Source organism: Danio rerio, chromosome 16 (assembly GCF_052040795.2).
Source record: "Danio rerio strain M-AB ecotype USA chromosome 16, GRCz13ab, whole genome shotgun sequence".
NCBI classification, from domain to species: Eukaryota; Metazoa; Chordata; class Actinopteri; order Cypriniformes; family Danionidae; genus Danio; species Danio rerio.
Genome location: NC_141036.1, coordinates 31,007,113 through 31,024,756, shown reverse-complemented (window position 1 = coordinate 31,024,756; position 17,644 = coordinate 31,007,113). Strand labels below are relative to the sequence as shown.

Genomic DNA, 17,644 nt, shown 5'->3' with positions numbered 1-17,644 from the left:
ACCGTAGTTCTTGTGACATTGAATAAAAAAAGCCTGTAAATCCATAAAATGGTTTACTATATGTTTTTGCTTTTATTACATGGTTTAATACATTTAAGAAAAGCCATATAATCAAACTCATTTATAAATGAATAGATAATAATAATTATGCATAACTTGAAATTGAAAGTATATTATACAAAGGTTTAGCATTGATTTGGGAGTATTAGAGGGTAAAGCCCTAATTGTATCATCTGATGCAACATTCTCTAAACGAATCCAGTAACGGATGCAAAAGACTCAAACTGTTGAGGCCCTTCAGTGTAAACTGACCCAAGTCACAGATACAAAAATTGTTTAGGCAAATATGTTTACAAATTCTCAGTTTATGAAGCACTAGAGTTAGTCAATCTAGTGAGTAGAGCAAAGGCCTATACAGGCCTGTAGCCAGCATATTGAAAGGGGTAGTTCCCTTTTTTCTCCCAAAAAATTATTTTGTGTTAAGATATGAGGCTCAAATGCAGCATTTTTGAGACATTTAAAATTTTTTGGGCTGTATCAGCTTGTCGCATGGTGATTATAATAACCACACTTTTGGATGCAACAAAAGTATTCCCTACAACTTTGGTAAAGTGCTGCTTACCTTGCTGTTTTATTACAAAGTGTTTATTTACAAATGTGCATTTAAACTGTAAGTTATTACAGTTTTATTAATAATGTAATGAGACTTTTTAATTATAAATGTTCAACAAAGAGATGTGAAAATATGCTTGTTTTTGAAATACAAATTTATTTTCATCCATCATTAAAACTAATTAGTAATTTGTTAAAACTTGTTTTAAGTAAAAAAAAAACTTTAGCCTTACAAGCAAATAACAAACTGGCCAGCTCATTTTCTCAGTCAGAATGTGTTCATTTGAATAATTAAAAATTACATTTGTCTACATGCAGACGTAGTGGCGCAGTAGGTAGTGCTGTTGCCTCACAGCAAGAAGGTTGCTGGTTCGAGCCTCCGCTGGGTCAGTTGCCGTTTCTGTGTGGAGTTTGCATGTTCTCCCCACGTTCGCATGGGTTTCCTCCGGGGGCTCCGGTTTCCCCCACAGTCCAAAGACATGCGGTATAGGTGAATTGGGGAGACTAAATTGTCCGTGAGTGTGAATAAGTGTGTATGGATATTTCCCAGAGATGGGTTGCAGCTGGTAGGGCATCTGCAGCACAAAACATATGCTGAATAAGTTGACGGTTCATTCCGCTGTGGCAACCCCAGATTATTAAAGGGACTAAGCCGAAAAGAAAATGAATGTTTTTGTCTACATTTGCAGCTTGCGTTCTATCTGCTATTTTCACCATTTATGATGGCATTTTAAAAAATGAGGCAAAAGAGCTTGTATAGCGGCGAAATTCTGGATTTTGTCAGTAGGGGGTGGGTCTTTCAAACCCCCCTGCTACGGTCTTGTTGTAAAAGAAGAAAGTGCCATTAAACCAATAGTTTATGTTACACTTATTGACTTAGGCCTATATTGAAATAACTGACCCCGTTGAACTTTGGTCTTTCCTTATATACCAATCCTAATCAAATGAGGGTAGGCCTATAATTAACCATGTCTTTTTTCAATGCTAACCCATGGTATTAGTAACCAGTCAAACCATGCCTATGTAATTAATATGCCAAAAAATACAATTTTACAAAAATAAAACTAGTTCATAAGAGTTTATTATTAAACAACCCATATGAAAATTAAAATGACAGTAAAACGAGCAAGACAACGCAATGGTTCAGTGGTTAGCACTGTCGCCTCACAGAAATAAGGTTGCTGGTTCGAGTCCAGGCTGGGTCAGTTGGCAGTTCTGTAAGGACTTTGCATGTTCTCCCTGTGTTGGCGTGGGATCTCCTCCATGTGCTCTGGTTTCCCCCACAGTCCAAACTCTATAGGTGAATTGAATTACCTAAATTGGCCTTAGTGCATGTGTATGAGTGATTGCCAGTACTGGGTTGCAGCTGGAAGAGCATCCACTGCGTAAAACATATGCTGGATAAGTTGGCAGTTCATTCTGCTGTGGCGACCCCAGATTAATAAACGGACTAAGCCAAAAGAAAAAGAATGAATGAATAAAACTAGCAAAAAAATGTTTAGTTTTAAAGTAGCTAAACTATAGTCTCACAAAACATGCTGAATTTGTGTTACTATGGTAAAACTCCAATAATTAATTTGTTTTTGTAGTAAACCATCATTAACTTTTGTAAGAGAATGCACACTCTCTTCCATCACAGCTTACCTGTGCTTTAGGCCTATAATGAGATCATTAAAATATCGAAATGTTCATTACGGATTTGTTTTGTCAGGCTATTACACGGTAGTTACCAAGTAGTAACATGACACCGTAAACGGCCTTGCGTCATTTTTTACACATTGCGTCCTGTTCGTGTTTGATGGCAGGTGAGCAGGTGTTACCGCTGGTTTATTTTATTAGCAGACTGTAATAAACAGATCCTGAATTCCCTCACACCAGACAGGTTTTCGGCGTGCCGTGCCACGTCCTTGTTTCTCAGCAGCAGCAGTAGGAGGGCTTTCTCTCGGGCAGGTATCTATTACCTGTGTCACGTGGGTGGTGGCCAGGTAGGGCGCACACAAAACCAGCGCGATCCGAGCAGCCATTGCGGAGCAGAGCCACGGGTTTCGGACTGTTTTGCATCGATTATCGCGCAATTAAAAGGCAACTGGACGCAATAAGGCGAGTCCGAACCCGGCACTGATCTGTCCGTATAGGTGTGGGGGTCACCGGGCTCTTCGCTTCTCTGTCACCTGGATTTGATCTCTAGGGTTTTGCTTTTGCTATCGGGGTGGTGACAATAGTTTTTTTTCTTTCTTAAAAATGACGGTTAATCCCGACTATTTGGTGCTTTTATTCACCACCACATCTGGAGCAAGTGGGGATAAGTTGGGATCAGATGAGAAGGAAATTGTACAGCTGGTTTGGCAAGTTGTGGATTTAGCAACTAAAAAGGTAATTTCATATTTCCCCATGATGGTCTCTGTGTGTGTGTGTTTGTGTATGAGCGGTTGTGTGTGTAGTAATTCTAGTAAAGGTGAGAAAGAGAGAGAAGGTTAATAATAATTGATCTGTATATGTTAGTTTTTTGACAACAAAAATCAAGAAACTAAATTATTTAGGTATTTATGTAATTAGCATTTATCAATAGTTTGTGAAAGTGTGACATGTTTTATAGGCTACACATATCAATTAGAAGGCATATTATTGCAGTTAAACAATACAACTTCAATCATTTACATTATGTGCATAAATCATCAACTACCTAAATTAATAAGAACACATGTATAAAAAGTAAAAAACAAAAAAATACAAAGATGTTAAACAATTACTAAAAATTACAAAATACAAACCAAACGTAAAATGTAAACCAAATAGAAAAATAAAAACAATTTCAGACTTTTACTACAAGACTGCTGTAGATATGACACTGAAATGACACTACACCGTAAAATAATTAATAACGTTGAAAATTAATATGCAAAAAATAACCAGAACATTTTCAGTTAAATGTACAGATCTGTCTGTCTGTCTGTCTGTCTATATACAGTGCTCAGCATAGAGTACAGCCCATTTTGAAAAAAATAAAATAAAATCCATTTCTCAGTGAATATAGGCAATGTATTTTGGTGTGTTCAAACAAAACAGATTTACTTAACATATATATTTATTAAAATAATATTTTAGTCACCAAACATATTTAGAAATGGAAAGATAATACAATTAAATTCAAGCAAAATATAACAAATTCTTTTTACGTGTTTTTGCTTTTCTTGATTTTTTTTTCTATTTATTCTATTTTTTCTATTTGTATTTAATATTTTTCAAAAACATAAAATTTTGGGTGTACTAGTTTTTGGTCAGTTTTTTGTGTGTTATTTTGTTAGATAAGCTCCAGATTTGGCTTCAGTACTGACTAATCTAATGTATATGCACAAATATAATATTGTATAGATCTATCTATCTATCTATCTATCTATCTATCTATCTATCTATCTATCTATCTATCTATCTATCTATCTATCTATCTATCTATCTATCTATCTATCTATCTATCTATCTATCTATCTATCTATCTATCTATCTATCTATCTATCTATCTATCTATCTATCTATCTATCCCCATGCTGTTATTTATTTATCTATCTATTAACTTATTTGCTTATGGAAATGTATATGTTGTTAGAAATGATCATACCTTTTCTTTCTCCATTGGTTAAGGCCGGTCAGGTAAATGAACTGCTAGTCAAACCGGACCACATTGAACTCTCGGAAGAGTGTCAGGAGCTCAGCGGACTCACAGATGAGGCTTTGACACCTGTAGATCCCCTCGAAGTCGCCATTGATCAGGTGATCATTCTCATAAAATCTGTTCTTCATGAATCAACATTGAATATGACATGTTGTGTTGGGAAGTTTGCATTCAGTGTAAATCCTTTCAAAAGAAACTTCTATACAATCTCCCATTATTGCAGGGTCTGCCTATACCCATTTAAACTCCAATGCACATCTTTACTGACTATTAAGCATATTATTTAACAGCTTGTGGACTGATGTTTGCACAAGGAGCTTCATGGGTATGCATTAAATGCCACATAAAAGTGGCGTTTACTCAAATAGCGTCTTTGTGTGTGCAGTTGAATCAGAGGTTGTGTGCTGAAGTGGACACAGGTGCAGGAAACACCTTCTACCTGTGTACGGATGGACAGCTTCACGTGCGCCAAGTCTTGCATCCCGAGGCTTCCAGCAAGGTGACAATCTCCAAATATTGCAGCCAATATGATATTTGTGACTAATGCATTGTGTGGAAGTTTAGCTAGTGCAGATGTGTGTTCGTTCATGACAGCTTTCTTTCATATTTTTCAGAATATTTTGTTGCCGGATTGTTTCTTCTCGTTCTTTGACCTGCGGAAAGAGTTTAAGAAAGAATTCCCATCAGAAGTGAAATTGAAAGACTTGAATCTTCAGGTCATGGCTGACCGTATCCTTTTTTTATGTTGTTTAAAAGGCAAGTACCATTGTATAGTTTATTTTTAGAAATTGTGTATTACATGTTTACTCATCCATCACTTGTTCAAAACATGTATAAATCGCTTTCTTCTGAGGACAAAACATATGTGGAAGAATGTTGTTGATAAACAGAGTAACTGTAGCCATTGACTTCCATTTATTAGTTTTTTGACTATTACTGTTTGGTTACCAACATTCTTCAAAATGTTGTTTAAAAGATGTTTGGAACAATATGAGGGTGAGTAAGGGTGCTTTCACACTAGCACTTTTGGTCTGCACCCGGGTTCGTTTGACATCATAGTACGGTACGTTTAGCTAGTATGTGTCTTTAGCTAGTACGTGTCTTCTGAACTTGGGTGCACACCTGTGAACCGTTCCTGAGTCCGCCTGAAAGAGTTGGTCTGGAGTACGGTTCATGCGAACTCTGGTACGGTTCACTTCTGGTACATTCGTGTGTGTGTATGTCATGTTTCGTACCTTGGTGACATGCGCGAGACTGAGCCAGGGCAAACACAGTGATACACAGTGATGTCTGCTTGTCTCCTCCAAAAACAGCTTCTGCAGACCCTGTGTGATGTTCTGAATGTTTACAACATTTTATGTTTACAAGATGGACTCAAGTCGCTTTCTGTATGTCCAAAACCAAAAGGTTCAGTTAAAGCAGAATGACCGCGATGTGTGGACGTCTTTCCATTTCGGCGCTTGCTTTCGTGACCGTCACCTAGCATCTAACAGCAGCTCGATGACGCAAGCGTACCGGGGTTCAGAAGGAAAAAAGACAGTGTGAATACAAACCAACCGAAACTCGAGGAGTTGGCAAGGGGAGACAATTAAACTTGGGTACGGTCCAGGCAAATGAACCAAGTGTGAAAGCACCCTAAATAATGATTAAGTGTTAATTTTAGTTTACTGTTCCATTAACAGCAGTCAAAAATAACTTGTTTAAACTACTTATTTAAAATGAGTAGAAACAACACAATTCTTAAGTTTTTTTTTTTGGGGGGGGGGACAACGTAACTGGTTTATGTTCAGTCCACTTAAATAAAAAAATGATTGACTTAACTTAATCGATTTGTGTTAGGACAACATGAAGGAATTGTGTGCATTTTACTGTAATACAGTGAGGTTAGTTAACCACCAAGTTGTTCTAAACCTGTATGAATTTCTTTATTCTGCTGAATTTAAAGGTAAATATTTTGTATGTGAGTAAACATGGGGTTGATCATCTTGGTTTACAATAGCAAACATCGTCACCTTAGAAGGATAAAGTTGATCTGACGTTTTTGTCAAAATTCATTGACATTGATTCAAGTCATTGACATATTCTTATCAAATGACAACTTATTTATATTATGGGATGTTTTTTATAAGTTGTTTACATTTTAAGACTTTTTATTTATTATAAAAAACAAATGTTACACACATACTGTTTGCTATATAGAATGCAAAAACGTCGAAGCTCAATATCTCAAAATCATTCAGAATGCAGATAGAACCTTATAATTCCAAAATGACGACATGGTGAAAGTGACAGTCGACCCAAAAATTACAACACTGTTGTCATTTACTCACCCTCCACTTGTTTAAAACCTGTTTGAGTTCCTTTCCTTTCAAGATATCTTGAAAAAAATTTGGAAACTTGGACCCATTTACCTCCATAGTATTTTCCCTATGGCTGTCAATGGCTTCCAGTTTCCACATTCTTCAAAATATCTTCTTTTGTGTTCAAAAGAACAAAGACACACATATCGATTTGAAACTACATTAGGGTGAGTAAATAGTAATTACATTTTCATATTGGGGTGAGCTATCCCTGAATGATGATGTGGTTTTTATTTTTGGGTGAAGAATACCTTTAGGCAAAGCCACATATGTGAATAAAAAACTACTGTAATGTTTAGAAATAACTAGATTTCAAATGATTTCAACATTGAGGCTACAATCTTTTCCTGAAGACAGATAAAGATAGATTATTAAAGATAGATTATGCTTAAACATGTGAAATGCTTATTAATGTTAGTCTTCTCTGAAGTCCTAAATAGACGAGACTAGATTAATACACCTATTAGTTGATAATTCCCTTACATCAGGTGTGAGGAAGCTGCGTTTGAGTGTGTATGAGAGGGAGAGAAGCAACAGGGTGTTGGCTGCATGATCCCAAGGTTTTGAAATGCAAATAGACTCACAATAGTGTGGGTTTGATTGAGCCAGCAAGAGAAAGCCAAGAGTGTTTAGCCAACAAGCTTAACCTGCCACACCTACGCTATAACGTCTTAATGCCGACACACAATGCATCAGCACAGCCCTCTGCCCAGTCAGAAAGGTTAATCGAAAGTCATTCTCTGCTTCCATGTTTCTATTGTGCCTTGTTGGAAGACTACCATGTTTCAACGGTGCTTTTGATTTTAAAAACTTGTCCAACATGTTGCTTGCATCTTTACTATGTCATTAACTGGTAATTAGGGTGTCACCACTAGTGACAAAAAAAAACAAAAAAACATAGACTCTGTTTTCCTTGACAGCGTTTGTGATTAGATCTGAATGTGGCAGTGGATTCTTCTCTTCATGCTTTCACTGCATACAAGGTTCAGCAGATGGTGGATATTGTTTTAGCGCTCATCTCAGAGCCTACCTGTAAGTCGTAGCATCTTGTTGGATATAATAAATATGGATTTAGGAGTCATAAGTGTTTCTTTTGCAAACCTGCTTTGTTCTTTTTATAGGCCACGAATTCACTTTTCCTGAAAAAGTGAATGAAAAGTTTGAGACAGGCACCTGGTAAGAGTGTTTCCTCTGTATACCTTTGTAAATATTGTCTCAGTTGTACTGTAACAACATTACAGTTTTTATTATTGTTGTGGAGATTTTTAAATTTCAAATGTTAATTCCTATTTGAATAATATTTACTTATAAATAATTATTAAAATATTAATAAAATAATCATTATTTATAACCTATTATTCAAATTTTAACTATTATTATTAAAATTTATTACAATTAATGAAAGTGATTAGAAATGTTATACTCTACCAGCATTACAGTTTTTAATGTTTTTTTATTGTTGTTATTTTTTAACTGAACATTTTTTAATTCTAAATGAAATTCATATCCGAATTGTGACAATTTATAAAACCGGAAAGGATTTTCTAGTAATAAAATTAGTAATCATTATTTATAACTTATTATATATTTAAAAATTATTATAAAACATTACAATTTATTACATTTATTAGAAGTATGTAATTTGTATGTAATGTAATTTATATGTAAAATATACTAAACACAATCTACAGTGATCAGCATAATTGAATACACCCTAATTTGAAAATGAATATTTTTATCCATTTATAAAATTATATTTTAGTCACCAAACATATTTAGAAATGGAAAAATAATACAATTAAATTCAAGCAAAATATTGCAAAAAAAATTACAACTTACAAAGTTTCAAAATATTTTTCCATTTTTTTGCTTCTCTTGATTTTTCCACTTTTTAAAATTCATATTTAATATATTCTATAACACATAAATATGGGTGTACTAGCTTTTGGACCTTTATTGTAAGTTATTTTGTTATATAAGATCCAGATTGGACTTCAGCACAGACTAATCTAATGTATATGCACAAATATAATATTGTAGAACTTCCTGTTAAAAACATGTATTTGAAAGAGATTTGTGAAGGGTGTACTTATATATGCTGATCACTGTATTTCTTACCTTCAGAAGAGTTAAGAAAGTAATAATAGGTGGAATAAATATCTGTTTTTGTATCAGAAAATTGGAAGACAAGTGGTCTCTTAACTTTGAAATGCTTCTTAATGTATGTTTTTTAAATAATTCTAGCAGTAAAATGGAGAGAGTGGATGATAACACAGTGATCAGAGCTCGGGGTCTTCCATGGCAGTCTTCAGACCAGGACATTGCACGGTTTTTCAGGGGCCTCAACATCGCCAAGTATGCAAACATCCCAGAGGCAACTCTGATTAATATCATCATGATCAACATTCAGTCTGAGCACAGTGTCAGTGTGTTTGATTAATCAGTGTGTGTGTGTATGTGTGTATGTGTGGGTGTGTAGAGGAGGTGCTGCGCTGTGTCTAAATGCTCAGGGCAGGAGGAATGGAGAAGCATTAGTGCGGTTTGAGAGTGAAGAGCACAGAGATTTGGCACTGCAGAGACACAAGCATCACATGGGGGGCAGATACATTGAGGTAAAGACATTCATAAAGCTGTTAACACTAAAATATTGTTTTTACATTATTTGTTTATGAAAAGTTACAGTAGGCTGTCCAGAAAAATCATTCATTCCTTTTCTTTTGGCTTAGTGCCTTTATTTATCTGGGGTCACCACAGCAGAATGAATCACCAACTTATCCAGCTAATGCTTTACACAGCTGATGCCCTTCCAGCTGCAACTCAAAACTGGAAACATCCAAACACACTCATTGTTTGTAAATAACTGTGACATTTCTTTGCAGGTTTACAAGGCAACAGGTGAAGACTTTCTAAAGATAGCAGGAGGTAAAAAAGACTTTTTTGTTGTTGTTCCTTAAGTTTGCATGATTGTGATATTTTGGTTTGCATGTGGATAGGGTTGGGATTTGAGAACTGGTACTTATATTCATTCAAAACTGGTTTCATATTTAATTAAATTCCTTGAAAAATTATATTTAAGACCAAAATACAATCATCTTATTATTTTTGTTTTATTACAATGGGGAAAATAAGTATTTAAAAACATATTTTTTACCGTTGACTTGAATTTTTTACCAGATGTTGTTAACAACCAAAGAAATGTATATATGCAAAGAAAACAAATTCAATTAGCTTACAAATTAACTTTTACATTATAAAATGAAGGGCGAAGCAGTGGCGCAGTAGGTAGTGAGGTCACTGGGTCGCTGGTTCGAACCTCAGCTCAGTTAGTGTTTCTGTGTGGAGTTTGCATGTTCTCCCTGCATTTGCGTGGGTTTCCTCTGGGTGCTCCGGTTTCCCCCAAAGTCCAAAGACATGCGGTACAGGTGAATTGGGTATGCTAAATTGTCCGTAGTGGATGAGTGTGTGTCTGAATGTGTGTGTGGATGTTTCCCAGAGTTGGGTTGGGGCTGGAAGGGCATCCGCTGCGTAAAAACTTTCATAAGTTGGCGTTTCACTCCTCTGTGGCGACCCCGAATTAATAAAGGGACTAAGCCGACAAGAAAATAAATGAATGAATGAATGAATAATAAAATTAAATGATGCAAGAAAAAAGTATTGAACACATGATGAAAGGTAGGAGAAGAAAGGCAGTAAATGTCCAGACAGCAGCTGAAATCTCTCAGTAGTTAATCAGCAACCCTCTGCCCTTCCTCATTGTAAATGAATATTAGCTGCTTCAGTCCAACATCTACATTGGCAGGAGGATGAAGACGAAATCAGGGTGGACATTTCAGCAAGACAATGATTCAAAATGCAGACAAGAAAACTCTCCAATGCTTTTAGAGAAAGAAAATCAAGCTGTAGAATGGCCCAACCAATCACCTCACTTGAATCCAATATAAAATACAAAATAAAGATCAAATTAGATAGCTGAAATCCACAGAACCATCAAGACTTTTACACTGTTGAAGTCAAAAACTCAGACCCGAGCAATTCTTTTGGCTTCATTCCCTATATGAGAGGCATCTTTAAGCTGCCATCACCAAAAAAGCCTTTTCTATAAAGTATTAAATACACTAATTAAGTACTTTCTTCTTGTTTCATTCCAGATTTTATTGTTTTGTTTTATATTTATGCTTGTATTGTTCTGGTTTTTACAAAAATGTGGTTCAATTCCATGTTAACATCTCCTTTAGAAATATTATTCCCAGGAAAAAAACGCAATGTGTTCAATACTTTTTTCCTTACTGTATCATACATATAAAATGCAATATTTGTAAACACAACTTTAATGAGATCTAAACTACATTAATTACGAAAATCTCGTCATTTAGCAATACAAATACCCACCGTCCCCAAAGAAATATATAGTTTCTTGTAAAAACACTGTTTGGTACAATAACTGTCTGAAATTGTTAACAGGAATTCAAACAGGAACTGGCTTTCTTTACTTTTCCCATCCTAAATGTAGATAGCCATTCACATTCTAGTTTTTCTTGTTAGCATAATAATGTAGTAACATAAACCGGCTATATCATTTGGTTTCCAGTTCTATTTGCTTTGGATTCATATTGTTGCTGTTGTATTTTACAGTGGCTGATTCATTTGTGTGAATACTTAACAGGTACCTCTAATGAAGTGGCCAGTTTTCTGTCAAGGGAGAATCAGATTATCGTCCGCATGCGTGGACTTCCGTTCAATGCCACCGCAGAGCAGGTTCTGCAGTTCTTCTCCCCGTCTTGTCCTGTGACGGACGGCAGCGAAGGCATTCTATTTGTACGTTTTCCCGATGGCAGGCCCACTGGGGATGCATTCGTCCTGTTCTCCTGCGAGGAACACGCTCAGAACGCACTGAAAAAACATAAGGACATGCTGGGAAAGCGATACATCGAGCTGTTCAAGAGCACAGCAGCTGAGGTGCAACAGGTGAGAGAAGAGCTTGTTTGGTTTGAAGTCAATAATTTTGTGGAATGCAAGGTTTTAGGGGATGGATATGGGTGAAATGATGTTACATGATTATTGAATATAACGTACTGTACAGTCAAGCCTGAAATTATTCATAACCCTAGCAAATTCTGATTTAAAGTTACTTTTATTCAACCAGCAAGTTTTTTATGACATAGACTTCTCCCAGAATATAACAAAATTATGTAGAAGATGAAAAATTGTGGAAAAAGTATTGCTCAGCTTTTTAAAAATTTTGTCCAAAACTTTCAGTCAGAATTTGTCAGGGGTATAAATAATTTCAGGCCTGGTTTTATATATATATATATATATATATATATATATATATATATATATATATATATATATATATATATATAAAACCAACAATATGCTTATTCTGACCTGGATGTACTAAAATGTATCAAAGAATAAGTGATCATACTCAATTACTCAATTTTATTATTTTTATTATATAATTATATTATTTATATATATATATATATTTATTATATAAATGATTGTAATTTTCTGCCTGTGGAAAGGTATAAACATTTAAAATAGCAATAATATATCATCAAATGATTCTTATTTTCAGAAATATTTTGGGTACATAAACTACTGTTACACTGAATGACATTTTTGACATTTGACATATATAAACATATAAACATATAATAATTTTTCAAATTAAAAACAAGTTAATACATGGGGAAAAATATTTGTTTTGTTTCCAAATGATTAAAGAATTCAATGGATAAAAGAAAATAAAGAACACATAAGCAAAACTCTTCTGAACTAATATTTGAAGCAAGAATAGGAGTGAATATGTGCAAAATATGTTTCATTTCCCATCATAAATTACATCAATCCCATAACTTATTTAAATAATTCCTATTTAAAATATCAAAAACAGAGAAAAGTCCAGTATATGACGTCAGAGGGTATTACATTTAGTCTTTTTGCATTTAATTGTAAACCAGCTGTCAAATATTAAACATTGAGCTACTTGCATTATACCTCAAGTTCTTGGACTGAAAATCCTGTTTGGTGTCTGTGAACAGTAACTCCCTGCCTTCTTTGATTAGATTTTCCAAATCAGTCATTTTGACACTCCAAAAATGAAAAATTCATCCAACAATTATACTGTTTTCATCTACTTACCCTCAAGCCATCCAAGTTTATTTAAGTTCTTAAGGTGAAAACTAAAAAAAGAGTTTTAGCTGAAAATGTGGTCCTTGCTGATTCATTAAGTTAACAGCTACCAGCACTTTGAGAGTCAAATAAACAAATAGACCATTTTGAGTGAAACAAAAACAATGGTCCTAACATATTGCATGTTTTAAATTTTAAATTTCTATAGCATACGAGAATCCAAAAGAGGCAAATATTGATAAATAACTTTATGATAGCTGTTTTAACATTAAGGGCCCTATCATACACCCGGCGCAATGTGGCGCAAGGCGCGGCGCAATAGTCTTTTGCTAGTTTCAGCTTGGCGCAAGAGTCATTTTGAGGCGTTGCGCCAAGCTGTTTAAATAGCAAATGTATTTGCACTTATATGTGCACAATTACAATTGAAATAACAATGCATATTATTTTCTAGCCTACATAAATATGAAAAACCACTGCTTTTATGCCTTCTTCATTTCGGGAGGCTTTTTTCAGTTCATTCATAACAATTTGCTTTTGTATAATGTTATTATTATTAGCAGTATTATTTATTATATCCATATTTATATTTGTTTTATTAAAAACAAGCTTAGATTTGCCCACCTGCAGGTTTTGACCATATGGGGCACAGCATGTGTTTTAGGATATAATTTTTTATTGTTATTGTTTTTGAGCACACTTCGTTATTATTGTTCATTTATTCGTTTGCTGGAAATTAGAACTGAATTTAGAAATAGTTTTGAAACAAATATTTGCGCTTAACTAACGCAGTTAATTATTTATAGGCTAATTGATGTCTGTGCGTAAAGGTTTCCCTATCCACGAGAGCGAAAGTGAAGGTAGATCTTTTATCTATCATTCTCGCGTGGTAGATGCTTTGTTTAACAGTTTTCTGTTAACTGTTAACTGTTTGTTTGTGAAATGCTCAGTTTTTCCACTTACACTTAATTTACGTCCTGTAAATAGCAAATGCGCTTATGGCGCGACGCAGCTGACTCTTAAAGGCAATGGGAGATGAGACTCTGATTGGTTTATTCTCAAAACACACTTATAACTCATTAAGATAATAAACTTAACCCTTTTAGACCATGCGCCATGGCGCAAAGCGGATTTTCCTGTCCTTAAATTAGCAAAAATGCATTCTGACTCGCCTTGAAAGCGTTTGCGCCCTGCGTTTTACACTGAGCATGGACTGTCAAAATAGAGCCCTAAGTCATGATTGAATTGCCTTTTGTTATAGTTATGAAATAGTTTGATAACAAGCAGGAAATGTTTATGGGCCAATAACATGACCACATTGAAATGGTCTATACAAGCAAACCAAATAAATGCCTGTGGCTCCTGCACTAAAGAGTTCTAGCTGCCTTCATTTTTTTTTGTTGAATGAAGTTAACTTTTCTAGTCATCTCAACTTATATCAACTAAACTGACTAAAGATACAAAAACTTGTCGGCACCAAAAGCCTTGTGGTAAAGTGTGCTGACATACAGCACTCACGGAGACCTGAGTTAGATTTCTGGCTCAAAGTTTTTAGCTGATCCTTCCCCTTTTCTCTGCTCCTTATGTATTTCTGTGTCATCTCTACAATCCTATACAATATAGGTGAAAAACTTTTAAAATATATATTTTTAAAAAATTAATCAACTAAAAGATTTTTTACTTAAAGCAATGGTCTCAAACTCAATTCCTGGAGAGCCGCAACTCTACAGAGTTTAGCTCCAACCACTTCCAACTCACACATGCTTAATAGTCTCTAGTAGTCTTAAACACCTTGATTAATTGGATCAACTGTGTTTGATCAGGCTTGTAGCAAAACTGTGCAGAGCTGCGGCCCTCCAGGAATTGACTTTGAGACCCATGACTTAAAGTAACATAAAGACATTATTTTTTATGTAAACATATTTTTTACAGCATGACTAAACTGTGAAAAAATTGGTCTGTGCAAGAAACTGAACATCACTTACTGCAGTATTACTTTTAATCCACTGAGAAATAGTTCTGAGTGCAATCACAACCGTTTGCATTGTAAGCACCCTGTTGTGCAATGGCATATTTCAAACCTTGGGGAAACTGTTAAAAGTCAGTCTTGCCAATTGGGATTGCACATACAAACATATTATTGCTTTTTTATATAGGCTGCAATATCTAGGGTAAAAAAACAAGCAAGTAATAATGTAAGCAGTTGCTCTTAAAACGCTGGCAGTCATTCACTTGCGTTAACAGAAGACCACTGTTTCAGCAACAACAAAAAACAACAACATTTTACTAGATAAATAAGATCTACTGAACAAAAAAGTCATTTACATATTGAATGGCCTGAGGCTGAGTAAATTAACAGTATTTTTTATTTTTTTGGTAACACTTTATTTAGATGGTCCATTTGAGTATTAGTAGACAGTCTACTTAATATCTGCTGATACTGCTCCTTCAACAGACATTTACTGACAATTTGCAAGTACATGTCAACTTACACTAACCCCAGCCTAACAGGCCACTTATAATCCAATGAAAATTGGTTAGCATGTAGATGCAATATTACTTAAATTCAACAAAAGTACCATCAAAATAAAGTGTGACCATTTTTTTTCGCTGGGTGAATTTTTTAAATTTTCGTCATTTAACTTTATCGCCTAAACGGCACCATTATTAATTTTCTTTCATTATTGGGAAGGACTTGTTCTCTTCAGTGTCTAATAGTGAAATGTATTTAAGTTGGTTTTATACAGACACTGCGAGGCAAGTAAAACTTGAAACCTTTGGGTTTGTCGTTGTGTGTGTAATCAAGTGTGTATACTCTACCCGAACGGCTTGACTCGCTGAACAAACACTCAGCTCGACAATCTGTAAAAGATTAGCTTTTCAAAGCTGTCATAAAATCTCTTCCTGTTCCTCAACGTTGAAGCTTATAAATTTTTAGTTGCTAATGTTGTACAATTTCTTGGAATTCCTTGATGTTAATATTTAGCTGTCGTCATACGCATATTCAACCATAGCAGGCGGATAAGCCTATCCTAGCCTGTTTTTATGCGAACATCAACTGTGTTTGAATACCTCAGCCATGTTTATCTCTTGCAAGGGGGTTTGGTGTTCAAGGGTGTGTCAGTAAGAAAGCAGGAAAAGACAATCCCATCATGCACTTGATTAGCAGTTGGCCAGATGATAGGTTTTTGTTACTAACAAAAGGGGCTTTCAAGCAGCAGAACAGTGCAATACAGCAATTACTTACATATTTTTACATCCTTGTATTTTCACCAAAGTTATTTGACATATTAAATGTTAACTTTATTTGCATTTATTATGCTTTCTATTAGGGCTGCACAATAAATCATTTCAGCATCGATATCGCAATGTGATCATTCGCAATATTCACATCACAGGATCTGCAATGTCAAGTTCAGCTTCACTTTAATTTGAGAGGAATTATAACTGACCAGGAACTAAATTTGTTGAGTGATTGTGAAGTTTAAGCTCAATAATAGAGTGAAAGAGTGCTTGTTTGACTTGTGTTTAAATAATTTTGTGTACATTAAATGATAACAATGAAAATGTATTTCATTTCATTTTTATACAGTGAAGACTATGCAATTTTATTTGCTTACATTTGATTATTTGACTTATACTCAAACACAGTTAGACTAAATTTATAAAACTAAACTTATTTATTAAACTAAATTTATTTTCACTAAACTAAATGCAGATTATCTGGCCTACAAATAATTAATCCCAATCAATATAGAATTATGAGTTCTTTCCATATTGAACTACTCAAATAATCTAGTTAAATGATTATATTCATATCGCAATAAACAAAAACAAAATATAACGAAATAAAAAATAAAACAAAATATCGCAATGTCTGATTTCTCCAATATCATGCAGCCCTACTTTCTATGTACAGATAAAGTCAGAATTATTAGCTCCCCTGAATTATTAGCCCCTCTGTTCCATTCCCCATCTCCCTCCAACCCCACCCCCACCCCCCCAATTTCTGTTTAACGAAGAGAAGATTTGTTCAACACATTTCTAACCATAATAGTTTTAATAACTTATTTCTAATATCTGATTTATTTTATCTTTGCCATGATGACAGTAAATAATATTTTACTAGATATTTTTCAAGACACTTCTATACAACTTAGAGTGACATTTAAAGGCTTAACTAGGTCAATTAGGTTAACTAGGAAGGTTAGGGTAATTAGGCAAGTTATTGTATAACAATGGTTTTTTCTGTAGACTATCAAAAAATTGCTTAAAGGGGCTAATTTTGACCTTAAAATGTTTATTAAAAAATTTAAAACTGCTTTTACTCTAGCCGAAAATAAAACAAAAAAAGATTTTGTTTCCAGAAAAAATAAATATTATCAGACATACTGTGAAAATTTCCCTCTGTTAAACAACATTTGGGAAGTATTTAAAAAAGAAGAAAAAATCAAAGAGGGGCTAATAATTCTGACTTCAACTGTACATAAAATAACTGGTAACACTTTACAATAAAGTTGTATTAGTTAATGCTAGTTAATGCAATTACTAACATGAACAAACAGTGGACTACATTTATTACAGTATTTTTTCATGTTCATTAATGTTAGTTAATGAAAATAGTACAGTTCTTCATTGTTAGTGTATGTTAACGTTGGTGCATTAACTAATGTTAACAAAAAAATTTGGATGGTAAAAGTAAATGTTGAATTGTTATTAATAAATGCTGTATGAGTATTCTTCATACTTAGTTCATTTAAGTAAATACATTAATGAACTGTTAATGAATGAACATTAATGAATGTAAGTAAATACATTCATTAAAGACTTAATGAAGAATTAAGTCTGTTGAAAAAGTTCTGTTAAT

General features: G+C 34.3%; 1 protein-coding gene across 9 annotated transcripts in view; it reads left to right on the top strand.

Annotated features, from left to right (window-relative positions):
* The first annotated feature begins 2,637 nt into the window (after positions 1 to 2,637).
* Positions 2,638 to 17,644, top strand: part of esrp1 (epithelial splicing regulatory protein 1) — a 31,696-nt gene continuing 16,689 nt past the window's right edge. For 3 of the 9 annotated variants that reach the window (XR_015510549.1, XR_015510550.1, XM_087285955.1), the window contains exons 1-10: positions 2,638 to 2,985; positions 4,252 to 4,380; positions 4,668 to 4,781; positions 4,897 to 5,011; positions 7,576 to 7,674; positions 7,764 to 7,818; positions 8,887 to 8,997; positions 9,122 to 9,254; positions 9,522 to 9,564; positions 11,306 to 11,607. Coding sequence is in view for 7 of the 9 variants with exons in the window: in XM_087285955.1 (XP_087142081.1) it covers positions 2,854 to 2,985; positions 4,252 to 4,380; positions 4,668 to 4,781; positions 4,897 to 5,011; positions 7,576 to 7,674; positions 7,764 to 7,818; positions 8,887 to 8,997; positions 9,122 to 9,254; positions 9,522 to 9,564; positions 11,306 to 11,607 (1,233 nt within the window). In the remaining 2 variants the exon portion in view is untranslated. 9 annotated transcript variants of the gene reach the window in all.